At 51.7% G+C, this 19,182-nt stretch overlaps 1 protein-coding gene across 1 annotated transcript in view; it reads right to left on the reverse strand.

The window, feature by feature from the left end:
- The window catches only part of LOC105106514 (epididymis-specific alpha-mannosidase), a 35,039-nt gene extending 17,909 nt beyond the window's left edge, over positions 1–17,130 (reverse strand). The window contains 7 exon segments of the mRNA XM_064490041.1: positions 1,435–1,633; positions 6,805–7,011; positions 8,207–8,299; positions 9,952–10,124; positions 14,518–14,623; positions 16,354–16,500; positions 16,999–17,130. Coding sequence (XP_064346111.1) covers positions 1,435–1,633; positions 6,805–7,011; positions 8,207–8,299; positions 9,952–10,124; positions 14,518–14,623; positions 16,354–16,500; positions 16,999–17,130 — 1,057 coding nt within the window.
- Between the last annotated feature and the right edge of the window lie 2,052 nt (positions 17,131–19,182).

Consider the following 19,182-nt stretch of genomic DNA (forward strand, 5'->3'; position numbering starts at 1 on the left):
CACCGATGAGGGAACGGGGGCTCAGGAAAGTGACATCACGTAAACCCAAAGCCACCCAGCGCCTGAGGGGAGGAGCTGTGATCCAAACCCAGGTGAACTTCTGAATCACAGCCTGGGGCCAGCCCTCCTGAGGCACTGTGCCTGCTGGTCGTTGAGGGAAGGCAGGGGAGAGGTCTTGGACATTCTTAGCTCTAGGTTCCCTGGCCTGGTGTTGAATGTTAAGCTAGTGGATGCCCCTCTAAGCCTGGGTTTCCCACATGTCCCGTGAGGATAGCCACACATCTCCACTCTTCCTTCCAAAACCACTCCTTCAGGTGAGTGAGCTCAGCATGGAAGCCAGTGCTGGGAAAGCTGGCTGGGAGGTGGGGGCTGCGTTCGGATCCTGGGCTGTCCTCGATTATGGTGCGCTGTCCCCATTCCACCCCCACTCCTACCCCCTCGAATCCCCTTGGCTTTTCCTTATGTGCAAAGTCGACGTAGGACTAGATGGTTCCTTCAAAGCTCTGTTTTTTAATGCAATAAAGATGTTAGATGGTTCAACAAGTTGGCCAACATCATCCTTGCTGATTCTCTTAGACAAGACTTGGTGTAGTGTTGGGGGTGCTGGCTTGCAGACAGAGGTCTGCAGGGATCTCAACGTGGAGGGGCAGGTGGTGATAGGCCTGGGAGGGGTGGCAATGCTGTGCTGCCTTCAAGGCACCTCAGGCCCTGAGCAAGCTTCCTCAGGAGGGCCTGCACAGATCGTGTCCAGGAAGGGACCTGATACCACCAGACAGTGATGATGTCATAATTATTAACATTTACATTCTGCTGAGCCCTTCCTGTGGGTCAGACGCTAGGCTAAGAGCTCTTCTTGTCTCATTTCATGTTTATACTCGATGGACTAAGCGCCATTAATATCCCTGTTTTCCTGAGAGAGGATGGTTCCATGATATGCACGTAGCCATGTAGTAAGTTCACTCTAAGAGCTTTCGCCTTTTAGGTTGTGCTGTCTGTATCCAAAATGGCCCTGGCCTCCAGGACACAGGATTGAGGGAAACAAGCCCAAAATAACTGTATGTTATTTGAAGAAAACTGGGGCCCTTGGGTTAGGAGGAGCCAACTGAACTAGCCTTAATATCAAAAAAGGCTTCCTGTAGGAGGTGACACTACAAGATAAGCAGGACTTTTGCAGGAAGAGAAGGGGTGAGGAGGGTATTGCTGGAAGGTACTACTGCAGTGAAAGGCACAGAGACAGGAACCTGCTGTGTGTGTGGGCAACGGTGAGAGGTGTGGTGTGGTGGGAACCAGGCTGTGTGTCTAGGTGGGTCAGGGAGGTGGGGGTAAGGCCTGTCTCTGCCTCAGGGCTCCAATCAGGGCCGATGAGACGCTGATGGGTGAGGCCTCTTACCTCGCTGGCACCAAATCACCACCCCAACTCCCAGAGGCTCATACCTGAGGAATAGGGCAGGAAGTCTTGGTGGTTGTGGACTTGCCATGAAACATTATGTGAGTATACAGCTCGGAAGTAGCCACCCAGTGTGGCGTACTCTATCGAGACACTGAAGCGGGATGTGCGGCTGTTGATATAGTCCAACAGAAGGTCCATGTTGACAAACTGCTCTGAGGCGTTGAAGAACTGCCTGTCACATCCCTGTAGGTGGGGGAACAGGGGCAACGCCCTGCATTTCTGGGAGCAGAGCCCAGTCTAAGCAGGGTAAGAGCCTCCCTACCACCAATAACCACCCTCCCCTTCTCCATGGTGGGCAACAAGCTCCCAAACCAGCTCCCAGGCTCTATCTTGTGGGTATTTCTCTCTGTCTTTATGTTTGTCTGTCTGTTTCTCTCTTTATAATGTTTTACATTACATCCCCTGTATTTGTTTCTTACATTTGCAAGTTTGTACCTCTTCACTATCTTCTCCCATTCTCCAATGCCCTCAACCCCACCTACAGCAACCATAAATCTGACCTCTTTTTCTGAGTCTTTAAAAAATAAATCACATGTAATTGTGATCATACAGCTTTTTACTTTCTGTGTCTCATTGATTACACATCCTGACCGTTCCTTAAAGCCCATCGATATAGCTAATTAATAATGATGTTTATTATAATAATATAATAACTATGAATAAAAGTGAGAATAGCTTGCTTAAATGTACTGACCTAAATCTCATCCTCAAAAAAGTAGTCAGAGTCAAAATTGATAAATTCCTTGAAATATATAATATATTAACATTGAATCATGAATAAGTAGAAAATGTGAACAGATGAATTACTAGTAAAAAAAACAGCCATATTCAGAAACTTCCCAAGAAACAAAAGATCATTTTTGCTGGTGATTTCTATCAAACATTGAAGGGGAATTAATACAATTTTTCTCAGTCACTCTTTTCAAAAAAAAAAAAAAAAAAAAAAGAAGAGGATGGAACACTTACAATATAATTTTAAAAGGCCAACTTTACCTTGACACCGAATCAGACAAGTAAGTCTCAAGAAAGAAAATTATAGGTCAGTTTCCCTGCTGAAGAGAAATTCCAACATTTTCAACAACCATTAACAGAACAAATCCAACAATACAAAGAAAACAATGTTACACCATGATCAAATGGGATTTATTCCAGGAATGCAAGGATGGTTCAACATCCACTGCATTAACTAAATGGAAGATAAAAATTATATGGTCATCTCAACAGATGCAGAAAAAGCATTTGCCAAAATTCAACTCCATTGTTGATAAAAACTCTCATTCAAATGGAAATAAAGGGAAGGTACCTCAACATAATATAGGCCGTCTGTGATAAGCCCACCTCTGACATCATAACTAATGATGAGAACTTGGAATCTATTCCTCAAAGATCAGGAAAAAGACAAGGATGCTCACACTTAGCCCTTTTATTTAGCGTGATATTATAAAGCATGACCATAGCAATTAAGAGAGGGAAAAAAAGGGCATGAAATTGGAACAGAAGAAATAAAATTGTCACTATTGGTAGCCAAAATGATATTACACATGGAAAACTCTATGTAAAGCTTAGAATTAATAAATTCAGCAAAGTCACAAGATAAAAAAATCAATACACATAATCATTTGTTGATTAGTGTTTCTATACCAGAATAACTATTAGAAAGAGAATGAAGAAAACAGCACAAATCACTGTTGATTAGCATTTCTATACATGAATAGTTATCAGAAAGAGAATGAAGAAAACACTCCCATTTGTAATTGCATCAAAAAGTTAAAATACTAGGAATATATTTAACCAAGTAGGGAAAGACCGATACACTGAAAAGTATGACAGTGATTATAGAAGTTGAAGAAGACACAAATAAGTGGGAAAATATGCTGTACTCATGAATGAAAGAATTAATATTGATAAAATGTCCACATTATCCAAAGTAACCTACAGATTCATTGCAATCCCTGTTAAAATTCCAATGACATTTTTCGCAGTAATACAACAACTAATCCTAAAATTTGTTGGAACTACAAAAGATCCTGAATAGTCAACGTGATCTTCACAAAGAAGACAACACTGGAAGCATCATAACCAGGATGTCAAACTATATGACTTGAAGCTATAGTAATCAAAGGATCTGGTATTGGCAAAAACCAGACACACAGATCAGGGAAATAGAACGGAGAGTTCAGAAAAAAGGTCATGGGTATATGGTAGCTATTTTACAGCCAAGAATATAAAACTGGAAAGGGACATTATCCACAACAAGTGGTGTCAGGGAAACTGGATAGCCTCATGAATAGAATGAAACTCTATGACCATGAAAAGATGAACTCAAATGAGTTAAAGCCTTGAATGTAACACCTGAAACTATAAAACTTACAGAAGAAAACATTCATGGTAAGCTCATGGTCTTCAGTCATGATGATGATATTTTGGATTTGACACCAAATGCAATGGCAGCATAAGGAATACCAAACAAGTGGAACTGTATCAAAATAAAAGCCTCTGCACAAGAAAGAAAATTCAACAAAATAAGGAGACAGTCTACCAAACAGGAGAAAATATTTGCAAATCATAAATTTGAAAAAAGTTGATGTCTAAATATGTAAAGAACTCATACAACTCAGTAGTCAAAATACAAGCAACTTGGGTTCAAAATGGGCAAAGGACCTGAACAGACATTTTTCTAAAGAAGATATAGATATGCCAGCAGACACAGGAAGGAAAAGTTGCTTACCATCACTAAGCATCAGGGAAATGCAAGTCAAACCCACAGTGGGATACCACCTCATACCTACCAGAATGGCTATTGTCAAGAGACAAGAAGGAAGTGTTGGTGCAGATGATGCGAAAAGGAAATTTCCCTGCACTGTTGGACCGAGTGTAAGCTGATACAGCCACTATGGAAAACAGTGTGAAGGTTCCTAGAGAAATTAAAAATAGAGCTGCCATATGACTGCTCCAGCAACCCCACTTTTGTGTATGTATCCAAGAGAACAAAAACACTAACTTGAAAAGATGTCTGCAGCCCCATGTCCACTGCAGCATTATTTACAACAGCCAAGACATGGAGTCAACCTATGTGTTCAGTGGATGAAAGGATAAAGAAAATGTGGTATATATATTCAACAAATTGCTATTCAGCCATGCAAAGCAGGAAATTCTCCCATTTGCAACAACATGGATGAAACTTGAGGGCACTATGCTGGGTGAAATAAGTCAGACAGTGAAAGATGAATACCATGTGATCTCAATTACATGTAAAATTTAAAAAAAATGGAAATAACATGAAATATAAGCTCATGCATAGAGAGAAGAGATTGGTGGCTGCCAGAGGTGAGGGGTCGTTGGTGTGCAAAATGGCTGATGGTGGTCAAAATGTACAGTTTCCACCTATAAAATAAGGAAGTCACGGGGATGTAGTGTGCAGGTCGGTGACTCTGCTTAGTAACACTGTATTGTATGTTTGAGAGTTGCTAAAGGAGAAGGTCTTAAAAGTTTTCATCACGAGAAAAAATTCTGTAACTGTGTGTGTTGATGGATGCCAACTAGACACATTGTGGTGATCATTTTGCAATATATACACACAAGGAACCATTAGGTTGTATATCTGTAACGAATATAATGTTATATGTTAGTTATATGTCAATATGAAAAAAAGAGAGAGCTGCAGCACACAGAAAAAAATTCCCCCAAACAGTCGCAGGCGCTGTGTCCGTCTTGATGAAAGCTGGCTTTTGGAAAAATACGTAAAATATAATTATAGTGAGAATATACGTAAGAGGCAGCGCTCACAGGAGGCAGCCTTAATTTTGACTGAGATGAAATCATGGGCCTCAATAAAGTTGTTCAAACGCATTGCATGTGTACCCCAAATCTTGACCCCCAACCTAACGCCCGGTCACCTCTGATCGCATATGCCAAAACCTGCAATCCTGGTCGACAGATGTTTTGCAGAGGTGATGTCTGCCTGACTCTCATGGGCAGAACAGGATAAGAACGAAGAAAGGGCCCTTTAGGTTTTGACAGGTCAGCCGGCCACATTGAGTCCTACCAGCGGCTACCATGGGAACTTCAGAATCTAGTGGCTCTCAGGCCGACTAAAGGGATAAATTATTCATAAGATGTATTCTTATCATCTTTCTTGGGAACTTTGTTATGAGCTCACCACAAAAGCCGACGAGCATAGATAGCACGGTTAAACTACTGAACTTCCCGGTCACAGGGGACAGACCCCCGGGCTCAGGCCTGAAGCAGCCCCAGAGGAGCTGCCTGGTTCCCAGTCAAGGGCCGTGGTCAGAGTGTGGAGAAGGCTATGACTGGGTCTCACGGGGCCGCAGCCGTGCTCAAAGCCAGGGGCCCCAGGATAACATACTGAGCAGGCAAGCCCAAACCTACAGAACCCGTAGTAGCCCACTTGGACAGTCCTCCTAGTGCGTCAGAAACGGGAGGTCGTTTGTGACACTTTGCGATCTGGACCCGAGACCTTTTAGGTGGGAATCTTTGTTTCCTCTGGCAAATATCACCTTCCATCGTGAACTGCCGAGAAGTTAGATATTTCATGTTTCGTTTCTTTGTCGCCCATATATATTTTCAATTATGCCTCAAGCCACAGATAAAATAATGGTGATGAAGCTTCCCTGACCGGATCTGCACAAAATTCCGCTTTCCTTAGCTGCCCTTCTAAGTAGCTGTGTGGCCTCAGGAAGATTCCTTAACCTCTCTGGTTCTCAGTCCCTGCATCTGCAATGGTTTACCACAGTGCCTACCCCCTAGCCCCCTGGGGCGGATTAAACGTATGAGACACATACATCCCGTAGAACAGTGCCTGGTGCACAGAGGGGGCTCCATAAACTTTCCTATGACGACAATGATGACTTGGTGTCAGGCACTGTCCCCCGCGGCTGCCTCTCCCACCTGATTCCAATCAAGCCCATGAAGCGGGTCATGTCATCATCCCCATCTTACAGATGAGGAAACGAAGGCTCAGAAGTTCTAAGTCTCACAGCTATTGAACAGGGAGGCAGGATTCGGGTCCAGGCCTCTGCTCCCAGCATTGTGAAGGGAAAAGCAGGCGAGAGCTGATTAGAACCTGGAGGCCAGCTTCGGGGAGGCTGCATGTCAGGTGGGAGAGTGGGGGTGATCCAGGGAGGGAAAGGGGCTGGTAGCAGGGTGAGGGCTCGGGGTTGCAGGGAAGGAGGACTGTGCCGGGGCTAGGATGGCTGCCTGACCCGCTGCCTGGAGGGAGCCTGGCCTGGTTAGAGCTGGACCCCGAGTCTAGGGTGGTCCTAGAGCAGGGTGGGACCCATCACAGCTGTCCCCGTGCAGAGTTGCAGAACCAAGGCCCTGGGACCACACCTTACCCAGGGCCAGAGGACGTGCGGTGTCCGGAACAAGGCGGCCCGTTCAAACATGTTGTTCAGCATGTCCATAGTGTAGGATTCAATGTTGGTCTTAGTGACAGGCGTGTCCTTCGAGGGGTACATTCCATCCTTGGGAGGGTCTGGGAAGACAGCTTCTCCGTCCCAGTAAAACCCTTTACTGAGAGAGAGAGGAATTTTAGGGGGGTTCTCGGCCCAGCAAGGGGGGTCTCCTGGGGTCCGGGAGGACAGGCAGGGCTCAGGGAGGCCACAGTGCACCTTGAGCCTGTGGACCCTCACTCAGGGCCTCCTCTCCCATCAGTGCAGTGGGCAGAACAGTGCTGGGCAGATGAGAGCTTTGGGCACAGAAGGTGCCACGTTTTATCCTTTCACCATTGTGACCTTGGGCACGTCACCCACGGGGCCAGCATTTCGTCATCCCACGTGTGGAGCCCACAGCAGTGGGCCCCCTTCCCACGTCCACCACAGGGATGGTGGGATTCGTTTGATCACTAGTTCCTTGTCATCTCCCTGCCCACCGATCCAGATCCAGGGATCCTAAGCAGGGCTAGGTGAGGGTGAGGCGGGACAGGCACTGGCCTTGGGCACAGACTTTCAGGGGTGCAAAAATCTCAGTTGTCAACATGCTGGTATTTTAACAATACTTTAAAAACCAGACGGAATTCCAAAAACGTCATGACAAACACATGATCAAATTTTCACATAAAGACAGACAATCCTCAGGCTTCACCATGGCTCAGGAGGCACTGACCCCAGCAATGAGCCGCGGGGGTCTGGGCAGCCCCAGGTCGGGTCTTCGGTGCCTCATGCTGGGCAGCACACGAGTGACACGGAGGGACCCTTGGCCAGCCTTCAGGAGTGACCTGAACCTTCGAACCTGACTTTGAACCTCTCTGAACCCTAGTCTCATGATGGTAAAACGTACTGAAGAAAGTTAGGAGGAGTAAATGAAAATCACTGAAGGAAAACAGGGAGAAACGGTGCCTGGCGCAGAGCGGGGCCCGACAGGCAGACCCAGGCGTGCGTCCCGGCCTCTTCTCCCCGCTGCCCCTTCACCCCGCCTGCCAGCCTCCCCTGTTCACGGAGGGGGTCCCGCTGTCCGTGGCCTGACAGGTACAAAGGGGCAGAGTGGGACTGACCCAGGGCCCTCCAGCCAGACAGCCCCCAGGCGGGCTGCCCCCCTGACACGGGGCTTGGAGCTGTCCCCGAGCCCAGCGCTGCTGCCCCGCGGCTGCCACCCCAGGACTGGAGCTGGGGCTCTAGGCCTCAGTTGCCCTTTCTGTAAGGTGGCGCCCAGTGTGTCTCCCTCAGGGGTGGCCATGAGAGACATGGCGGAGGGGACACGGGGGAGAGCTTGGGACAGGGCCTGGCCCAAGGCAGGTGCTCACGAGCAGTAGCCATATGTGTCCAGGACGTGTGTGAAGATTTCCTGCTGCGCTGACAGGGACGGGGACCCCCGCCACACGAACTGCAGCCCCTGCAAACCCAGAGGGAACAGAGTGAGGGCCGAGGGGCCACCCCGCTGCCCCGCTCCCCCTCCCCAGCACCCGCTGCGTCTCTGGCTGCCCGCCCCCTGCTCCCCTCTCAGTGGTTCATGGACAAGGTCTCCCTCGGCTGCCTCCTCGTCCAGGTGCCCCCTGACCTCCCACAGCCACAGAGGGCCCAGGAATTTGCCCTCCAGAAGGTGCCAGCCTGCTCTCCCCACCCCTCCCAGGGCAGGGCTCTCTCTGCCAGGGCCTGCCCGCCATGCTCTCTCTACCTCTGCTTGAATCCCCCCCGACACGGGGTGCTCACACCTCCCTCTGGGAGTACAGTCTGTTATTCAGGTCTGATGGTTAGAAAGCGCTAGGCTTACAAAGCAGGGATCAAATCCTGCTTCTCTGAGCACCGGCTCCAGCTCCACACACGGGTCCCCGACTCCTCTGTGACTTAGTCTCTGCACGTGAACCCTGGGGGAGCCACACGAGCTCACAGGGTTCCCTGCAGGGGAGGCGCGCTGCCGCGGGGAGCGAGGGCACGTTCAGCGTGGCGCTCGGGGGGCGCACAGAGAAGCTTGCTTCCCTTGCTCACCTAGAGCCCAGGCCCCTTTTGCTAAGGCCCGCTGGCCAGGCTACCTTTGCTCTCCAGAAACTCATACCAGGGTGACCCGGACAGAATTCATATGTTGGGGTCTTATTTTCCCATCTGGAAAATAGGATAATTACAGCAAGTTTATTATGGGCGAATGGCACGCTGAAGTCCTAACTCCCACCTCATGTGACCTCATTTTAAAATGAAGTCTTTAGAGAGTAAATTGAGGTGAAATGAGGGCCTTAGTGTGGGCTCTGGTCCCGTATGACTGGGGTCCCTATTAAAGGAGAATGTTCGACCCAGACAGCACAGAGGAAGGTGATGACAGGACACGGGGGACGTCGGCTGTCTCCAGGCCAAGGCCACCTGAGGCCACCAGAAGCAGACAGAGGCCCAGACCCCACTTCCCAAACACCCTCAGGAGGCGCGTGGCCCCGTCCAGGGCTGATCTCGGGTTTCTGGCCTCCAGACCTGTGAGCAGCACGTCTCTGCTGCTCGAAGCCCCCAGTTTGCGGCACTGTGTCTCGGCGGCCCCAGGAAACGAATGCACCATGTCCCAGGGGTGCTGGCAGGATTAAAGGACACCAGGAGCCCGGCGGCTCCCACCAGGCCCAGCACTTGGTAGGGGGAAAAGGCAGCGTCTGCTGTGGGTGTTTGGTGTCACCATCTAGTCCCTAACAGCTGCGCTCACCCTGGAAGAGTGACCGTGTCCCAGGTGCCCTGAGCCCCGCCCTCCTCCTCTCTGCACCCAGCACGGTTTACTGAGAGCAGGTCTGCTCTGGTCCCTTCCGAGCCCCAGGGCTGGAGGGTGAAGGGGACACAGAGCAGGAGACGCCAAGCCGGGGCTGCAGCTCAGCCAGGTCCAGCCACGCAGGAGGGAAAGAGTCACACACGGCGGACGGCACAGCAGCGCAATGATGGGCCTGGACATCCAGTGGCATAAGGGGCCCCCAAGGATCCCAGGTGCTCTGGAGAAGAGCAGGGGCTCTGAGATGCACTGGACAAAGTGGGGACGAAGCAGGGGTGAGCCGGCAGCAGCAGATGTGGGGCACCACTCACCTGGTCCTGCTGCATGGCCTCCTTCAGGTCATAGTTGATCCGGGAGATGACGTGGGCATTGAAGCCCGCCAGGGCAAACAGGGTGGGGGTCGTGGCAGATGCTCCAAATGGGTCGACCTGCCAGGAGAACCTAGGCCGGACCCCAAATGTTTCATAGAGAAACCCGTGTCCTTCTGCAAAGAGATAAGCCTCGCTGGTGACAGGAGTGTGGCCCCTCACCCCCTGACTCCCCCAGGGCCCCCTGCCCTTCTGCAGGGCTGCAGTGCCCTCTTCCAGGCCAAGCAGGGTCTTGCCGCAGCAGGTGCTAATACAGGGGCTCCGTCCCAGAATAGTCCGACCTTTCACTCATTCATTCATGATTTACCAGCCACAGCAAGGAGCGAGGTGTCAGGGACATGGCTGCAGAGAGAAAGCCCTAGACTTGATAAGCCATTGATTAAAGTTCGCCAGTTTTCCCCAGATATAATCTTCTGAATGGCCCAAGAGCTGGTGACAACCGCCTGCATTTTCAGGAGAGAAAACAAAGACTCAGAGAGCACAAGTAGCTGGTGTCAATTCGAACTACCTTCCACTGATGACCTCCCCAGGCTGGGACGCCGGCTGGGACCTAGAAGATTCCGTGGTTCTGGGACAGAGACATGCCCAGTTCTATGAACAAGTTTCAGTGAGAAATGAGGCGACTGCTGGGTGGTCAGGGTGGGCCTGAGGCCGATCGGGGTCTGGTTCACAGAGGAGGTGAGGATGGTGAACCAGGCAGCTGGACTTGGGGCGGGGCTCCGAGCCCTTGGGGACCAGTGGGAGCAGCAGAGGGAGTGTGGGAAGCAGAGGAGACCAAGAAGGAGCTGCTGGAGAGAAGGGGGAAGAGCTGGGGGCCAGGGCTCTGAGATGAGGGAGGGGATGGTCAGTAGGTCACACTGAGGGGGTCAGTAAGCTGTGGAGGGCACACCCTCAGCAGATGTGCGGCGAGAGGAGGGCAGTCATGATGGCTGCTGACTCAGTGACCCCAAATTCCTCACTCACAGAATCTTCATTTTGTTCAGGGGACACTGACCGAGGCCCAAGGGATGAATTGTCTCTGGTCTTAGTGGTCATGGCAAGCTCACTTCCCTCTGCCAGAATATTGCTCTCAGTCTTTGTGGAAACTAGATGTGGTCATGGAGTATGGTTACAGAGAAAATAGATGTGTGGGTTAAGGCTGCTTGGGCTTCAGGGCAATATTTCCCACCTTAGATAAGACGAGGTCAGTAAGAAAGCCCACATTCTGCCCTTTTCCTTCTTTGACTGTGAAAGAATAGGTTCATGCTGACTGGAGCTGTGGCAGCTATTCTGTGATCACATGGGAGAGGATATGAGAATGTGAGAAACATCAGTGGGCTGCAGCATCAGTCCACAAACCATTTCCCTTCTTTGTAAGTAAATAGTAAATATCCTAGAGACTCAAGTCACTGTTCTCAGGTTTTCTGGACTCCAGGAGAAATTATTCCTGAGACCCAAATGAACAGGTGATTAATGAATGAAACAGCCCACTGTCCCCCAAGATACATTCTCCCCTTGCCTTTTAGTAACAGAACCAGACATTCCCTATAATTTTGGCAGGATAATAAGCTTCTAGCTAGAGACTGTGTTCCCAGCCTTTCTTGGAAAATATACCAAGTACTCAGGTTCCGGTCCATGGATGTGAGCACAAGTGATGAGTGTAATTTCTAGGTCACCTTTGGAAAGATGCAGCCTGCTGTCTTCCCACCGTTCTTTCCCCCTTTCCTGCTGGGATGACATTTCACTGGGGTGAGTCACCTCCAGTCATGCAAGGAGGGCGAGACACACTATGAGATGGCAGAGCGAAGAGAAGCAGCTTGGATGCTTGGATTACTCTGTGGAGCAGAGCCACCCAGTGGCCCAGAACAGGCTGCACTTGCAGAATTTTCCCCACGAGAGAAAGAACCATCCCTTTTGTTGGATCACAGTCACTTGGTCACAGTCAAAGTAGTTTAACCAGTGTTCTAATGAGCACAACGACCAGGTCAAGATTTACTTAGCTAGTGAGTGGAGGGCGCGGCCAGAGTACAGTGGCCGGGGTGACAGAGGGACAAGGGGACATAGGAATTGTGGTTGCTGCCTCAGCTGGGGAGGCCTGCTCCCCTCCTTCCCAGGAGAATGTTAGGCAAGGTTTCATACTTCAGGGGAGGAGTCACAGAGAACAAGCAAGAAGTAGAACCGGGGTGACAACCAAGGAGAGAGGGCATTACTAGTATTGGGGGGAAGGCGTTTGAGGGACATGGCCCAGAGCTCGGGCTGAAATAACCCAGGACAGCAGGCCCTTCACAGGATAGTCTCCGCTGTGGACACCCAGAGCCAGAGTAGGACAGCACCCACCCCCTCGCTGCCATGCCCACCAGCACTCGTGTTGCCAGAAGTTGGGCTGAGCCTTAGTGATCCAGAGAAGAATCAGACTGCAGTCACTGCCAGACACGACCTGTAGTTTTGGGGTGAACAGGGGAGGTGATAAGGTCCTGAGGGTCCAAATGGAAGGTTCCTGGACCATGAGACTCTTCAGCTGAGTCTGAGATGAGATGCTCAGGTATAAACAAGAGGAACCTGGTGACTGAAGGCACAGGAGGCATTGTTGTTGAAGCAGATCAGGGGCCTCAGGAGGCAGAAGGATGGGGAGGAGGCCAGGAGCTGAGTCCTGAAGCTGCATTAAGCAGCCTGGGGATTTCACATAAAGAAACTTAAAGATTCCCATCACGTTCCCACTTACATCCAGAAAGAAGGCAGCAGAAACTCACATGAGGGTGGGACCACAGATTTAAGGAGTGAAAGGAGAGCTCATGTAAAGAAGATCCTTAGAAAACATCCAATGCTATCTTGATGCTTTACCCAGGGGTTACCTGGGGTTACTGTTCAGTGGAGTGACAATGGGGCTAGAGCTTCAGTCACATTCAAGAGTTACTCCTGGCTCATCCGTGGACCCTTCGTCCTTCTTTTGGTCTCAGTCTCAGTATCCCTTTTGCAAAATGAACTGAGAACAATGATGCCACCTCCCCATCCTGCCTTTAGGCGTAGGTGAAGTGCCACTTCTGAAACACATTTGTGAAATGGAGAGGAATGTTCCCTGAGTGCAAGTGTGCCTGGTGATGGTGAGGTGGAGATGCTGATGATACTGTTGGTGATGGTGGTGGTGCTGGTAATGGTGGAGGTGATAGTGGTCGACCTTCAGTAGGTTGTGATGTTTATGTAGGGTTTTTGGTGGTGATGGATGAAGTGGTGGTGGAGGTGGCAGTGATGGAAGTGAGGGAGGTGATCATGTTTGTGGTGGTGATGGTAGTTCTGCTAGTTACAGTGGAGGCAGAGATAATGAGGATGGTGATGGTGGTGGTAGTGGTGATGATAGCGGTGAGGATGGTAGAGGTGGTGATGAAATTTTTTAGATGCTGGTGATGTGGGTGGTGTTGGTGGTTATGGTGATGGTGGTAGATCTGGCATTGAAGTTTTGATGTTGGTGATGGTGGTGTTGTTGAAATGATGGTTGTGGTGATGGGGCTGATAGTGGTGGTGTTGGTGGTCCCTCTTTTGGTGGTGGAGTTAATGATGATGGTAGTGGATGAGTTGGTGGTGGTGCTGATGGTGAAGGTGATGCAGAAAGTGATGGTGTTGTCAGTGGTGGTGAAGATGATGTTGAAGGTGATGTGGTTTACATGGTAGATAGGTTGTAGAGGTGTGATGGTGGCTGAAGTGGTGGTGGTGGTGGTGGTGGTGGTGGTGGCGGCGGCTGCGGCGGCAATGGTGTTGGAGGTGATGATGGCGGTGATAGCGATGGTGTCTGTGGTGGTCCTTGTTTTGGTGGAAGTAGTAATGATGTGTTGGAGGTGATGATGATGGTGACGGAGGTGGTGGTGGCTGTGGTGTTGGAGCTGATGTGGTGATGGTGGTGGTGTGCTGGTGTGGATGTGGAAGTTGAGGTGGTGATGGTGGTGTTAGTAATCATGGGGGTGGTGGTGGTTGTTGGTAGACTAGGTGGTGCTGTTGGAGGTGGTAGTGTCCCTGGAGGTGATGCAGATGATGGTGGTGGTGGTAATCATGGTGATGTGCTGGAGGTGCTGGAGGCAGTGGTATTGGTGGAGGTTTTGTTGGGTGGGGTGATGGCAGGATAGCCTCTAAACATCACTGAGCATTTACTAGGTAACCATACACTGTACTCAATGTGCTCCATTATAATTGTCTCAATTTTATCTTCATATAAACCCTTTGAGGTAGGTTTTACCTCCTTATCAAACTCACTTTATAGAGGAGAAACCTGAGGCTCTATGTAGTTCCATCTCTTGCCAAGGGTCACAGGGTTGGGAATTAGAACCTGGGATATAGCCAGGCCATCTTGTCTAGAAGCCACACCCCTGAGCCCTGCACCCAAGGGCACAGGCATGAGTATGGCACCAGCCAATCATCGCACTTACTGGTCACAGTCTCCCGCTGCGAGGGGAAGGTGGAGCCCAGAACCGGGGCTCAGACACCCAGCCCAGCCCAAGGAGGGAGACAAGGAGTCCCGGGTCTGGGGAAGGGTAATCGAACCTGTGAGCTGTAGGATCTGGTCATCAAAGTGGGTCACGGCCTCATCATGCATGACCTGGCCTCCGAGGACAAACTCCAGGCGTCCTTGGGCCAGGAGCTGGTGGACCTTGGTGTTGTGGGCAGAGAGGAAAATCCAGATTATAGCCCCCAAGTCTGGTTGTGTTCACTGGGTACATGTCTCCAGTGTCTTACGGTTCTTCCTTCCAACTCCGCACTCATCTACATTTATTCTGAAAAAGCAGGACACGGTCCTGGTCCCCAGTGTGTCCAGCATCCGGAACAGCACCTGGCCCCTGGCTGTTCCTTCATCGAAAATATATAAAAATAAACATTTTACAGTTTTGCTCTGAAATAATTTCAAACTTGTGAAAAATTTGCAAGAATTGTTCAGAGAGTACCCATAAATCCTTTCCCAAGATTATCTAGTAGTTAATAGTTTTTCCCTATTTCTCTTATCTCTTCCCCATCTCTTTACGTTCATAGTATGCTTTTTCTAAACCATTTGAAAGTAAAAGTTAACAATAACATGCCTTTATCTTAACAGTTCAGTATGTGTTTGACAAGGACAAGATCATTCTTACTATTCCATAATTCTCCAAATCTGGAAATTAATAATGCTACTATCAAATTCATGGTATTCATGAATTTCCTGAGCCTTCTTTTTCATTCCTGTGATTAATAAATTTGAGGATTAAGGCTACTTATTCTGTAGAACATCCTTCAATTTGCATTTGTCACAACTGGATGACAAGCAATTGAGTTTGGGGGTGTCCATGTAAAGAAGTGAGGACCATCCACTGGACCCCATGGAGAGTCATGCTTTAAATCAGAATATCTGACACAGAGTCCAACTTGTCTCGTACAAGCTCTGTGGTCCCTGGCCAGTTGCCTGCCCTCTCTGAACCTGGACCACTGTGTACAGCAGGCTGAGTGTCCCCAGTGTACTGGCTGTTGAGAGGAGTCAACGAAGTAATGTGTAGAAGGTCCTAGCCCAGAGCCTGGCAGGAGGCAGTGCCCATCGGACGGGAGGCTCGTCCTCTCGGTGCCAAAGGCTGCAGGGTCACATCCCCTGCTGGAGGAGGACCTGGTGGACTCCCTGTTTTGCCTTTTGAGCTCTGCTACCTTGAGCAAGTCGTGGGGCTCTAACCTGTTTCGAACGAAGGGGATGCTTGGAGGGGACCAAGTTCCAGAGAATTGTCCTATGAACTCACATCATATGTTCATTCTGGGCACAGCCTCCCTAAGAAGAGTGGTCACTCCCACGTACAGTTGTGGGACCTGCAGGGGACAGAGTCCAGTCGCCGCCTTCACCACACGTGGAGGTGGGGGAGCAGGACCGGGTCCCAGGCAGCCCCTCTGCTGAGCGGGGCCTCTGACTCCTGCAACCTGTGAAACTAATCCGCTGCCGGCCTTGGGGCCACAGGGACTGTTGCACCCCCGGCAGGGTTGCCGGCTCCTGTGCTCATGGGGGTCACTCAGATACCGAAATGAAGGAAGAGGGTGTGGGCTCTGGGCCCCCTGGGAGTGCCCAGTGTCAAAGGGAACTCGGTTCATGCCAGTTGAGTGTCTGGTGGGTTGCCAGAGCTGCAGTTTTCCAGTAGCCACACAGCTGGGATGAGAACACAAAGCTGTTTCCCGGGCACGGGGCTGACCACAAAACTGATCTAAACACACCCTGCAAAGAGCCCAGTAGAGTTTAAGCCTTGAGGTTTATGTAGCACAAGCGTGGCCAGAGAGCGCACTGCCCCAGGAGTTTCCTAAAGGGTCATCACCAGGACACCCAAGCCATTCTTCTCTCGGTTGACCCTTCAAGGACACCCTACAGGACAGCAGTACCTGGCGTCTCTGCTTGTGCGAGGCGATGCCATCCCACCACAGCCGGAAAAACTCCTGCTCCACGGCGATGAACCTGCGCTGCTTCTTAAGGGTCAGCTCCTCCACCACCGAGGTGTAGACGTTGGCGACATAAGCCCGCATGCTCTCCTAGGGGTGGGGGACACCATCACTCCAGCCCCATGGGGCTTCTGGAGGGTTTGGCCCCAAGGACCAAGGAGTAAAATCCAGAGGTGACAGAGTGTCTGGGGGCCCCTGGCACTCACAGCTGCATCTGTCTGGGGGCCCTTCCCTCTGTTCCCCCAGTTCCCTTCAGACAAGGGGGCACCAGTCCCACTCTGCGCCAGACACACGGTGAGCGCGGGCACTGGGAGCGGGACAGGGCGGACCGCTGTGCTGGGAACATGCTCTCCTGGGCAGGGATGTGAGGAAACAGACAATGGCAGTCCATGAGTCAGGGGGATGCACCTGCCAGGACCGAGGGGGCAGGGATGGCTTCCCAGAGGGGCATGTTGGCCGGCCGTGAGCGCCACGTGGCCGACAGCACAGCCAAGCCCAAGGGTCACAGCGGGTGAGGCCCAGGGACTTTACAGGAAGAAGGAGACTTCACCCTCAAGAGGTGTGCAGGGGACATCCCGGGGCACCCACCTGTACTGTGTGGAGCCAGCCCACGTCCATGTGGCTGTGGGGCACCACGAACACCCTGATTGGAAGCGTGACCAGGGCCCCCAGCGGCCACAGCAGCACCAGGAACAGAGGCAGCCAGCTGAGCGGCCCCATCCCAGCGGCCAGCAGGCAGGGCTGTCAGACTTCAATCTGCCTGCAGGGCCTGGCCTCTCGGGAGCTGACCGGGACCTGCTCCTTGGAGGAGGGGGTGGGAAGGAGCAAGGGAGGAGTGACACCCACGTAGATGCTGTCACCTGAGCAGTGCAGGCTGGGGCCCTTGCTCACTGCCTTTCAGCACTCCCCGCCCAGCTCCAGTTTCCTGGCTGTCCCTGGCCACCTTTAAGCCAAATACCAAGTGCCTCCTCCTCGGGGAAGCCTGCCAGATTTCCCTCCTGTCTGGGAGGACCTTCGTCAGCCCAGGGCCCTTGCCACTCATTTCTGTCTCTTAGAGGGTTTCCCGCTGGGCATCCCTGCCCATCCGCAGCCCCTTCCCTCTGGACTGGCTCCTCGGCTTCGAGGCCTCCCTCACCCTCGGTACTCAGTGCGGGCAGTGCCGCCACTGGGGCGCCTGCCCTGACACCCTCTCCTCCGCGTGGAGCCCACAATCCGGCCCTTCAATAGGGATCGTTCTCGCTGTTTGAGGGAGGAGATCAGGCCTTTACCAACAGTCCGTGACTCACCGACGTCACACAACCACTGGAGGAGCGAGACCGACCCAAACCTTCAGAATTAGGGCTGGGCCACCCGTAATGCCCTTGGCTAGCTGCGTAATCTCTCCGGGTCTCAGCAGACCACCCGCAAATAGCCGCAGGGGACCTGAGAGCAGTGAGTGAGCGCTCACGAGATGACAGCTTCAGTGTCTCCTTCCTGGAGGACGGTGTGGTCACAGCGGTGCGGTCTGCAGGGGCCAGGGTGTCGCCTGGAGTCGCCTCTGTGCCCCCGACCCAGGAGCAGGGCATCTGTGGTGTGGGGTGCTCTGCCTGAGAAACAAACACCTGATTGTAGTTTTCTGTCCTGGCCAGAGCCGTGACTCACCGTCCCTTCTGGCCACCTTGTCCATCGCTCAGCAAATGCAATTCGAGTATATGATGTCCAAGCAAGTCCCCATCCTCTCTCCTCTGTCCCATCTGCCTCATTGCCCCCCACCCCCGACCTGACTTGACTTCGACATCCCTCCCATTGAGATGCGGGGTCAGTGTCTTCTCCCGTTAGCGCTGAGTGGGCTTGTGACTCACTTGTAACCGACAGAATGTCGAGCAGATGCCCTGTGTCAGAAGCGGCAAGGCAGGGTTTGCCTTGTTCACAGGAGGAGTCATGCGTGGAGCCGGGAGCCGCCACGCTGTGAGGAAGCCCAAGCCAGCCCACGTGGGAAGGAGACGTGGAGAAGCCCTGAGGGCACTTGGAGAGAGAGAGGCAGGCCCGCCCCAGCTGTTCCAGCCCCAGCCCCACACGACCGCACCCCCATGCCACGTGCCAGGGGCGTCCATTCCTCGTCCTTTCCTCCAGGCCTTGGCACTGGCCGCTCTTGCTGGAGCTCACATGCAGATTCCAACTGATGCTCATGGTACCCTCCCTTCCACCCATTCCATGCCGTTCACCTTCAACTGGCACCTGTGCCGGGCCTGGGGGGTACCTGGGGGGATACCTAGAGCCTCGTTCCTGAGACCTGACCTTTAGCAAGCATGCCTTCCTGAGCCACAGCGTTCACCTGTCTATTCACTGTTCAGTTCAACAAAGAAGACCAGAGGCCCCCACATGGGTTCCACACCGAGTCTCCTCTACTTCCTTGTGCACAGCCCACAAGACCTCCCGCCTCCCGTGGTCCTGGACGATCATCCTTGCTAGATGATGACGCCTCCAGTTCTCTGCTGGTCTCTTGGCACCAGTACCTCAAGTGACCAGAGACAGCAGTAGCTTGTCACCTGTGGAAGCATCCCTTCTTTGGATACCTACCGCGGAACCGGCAGAGTCCAGAGTGTGGATGTGAGACTCAGTTCCCCACGGGGGTCCCCGGGAGTGGTGATAAGCGAGGCTCCTCGTGCTTCCATCCCGCACGTTCTACTCACTGGGGAAACCATGCACTGGTTATTGATTCGGGGTGTATGACTCCTAGGGGGCGGAGCCCCGATGCCGCAGACTCCATCTCCAAACGCCTGCTCAACTGAG

Source organism: Camelus dromedarius, chromosome 1 (genome assembly GCF_036321535.1).
Source record: "Camelus dromedarius isolate mCamDro1 chromosome 1, mCamDro1.pat, whole genome shotgun sequence".
Classification (NCBI taxonomy): Eukaryota; Metazoa; Chordata; class Mammalia; order Artiodactyla; family Camelidae; genus Camelus; species Camelus dromedarius.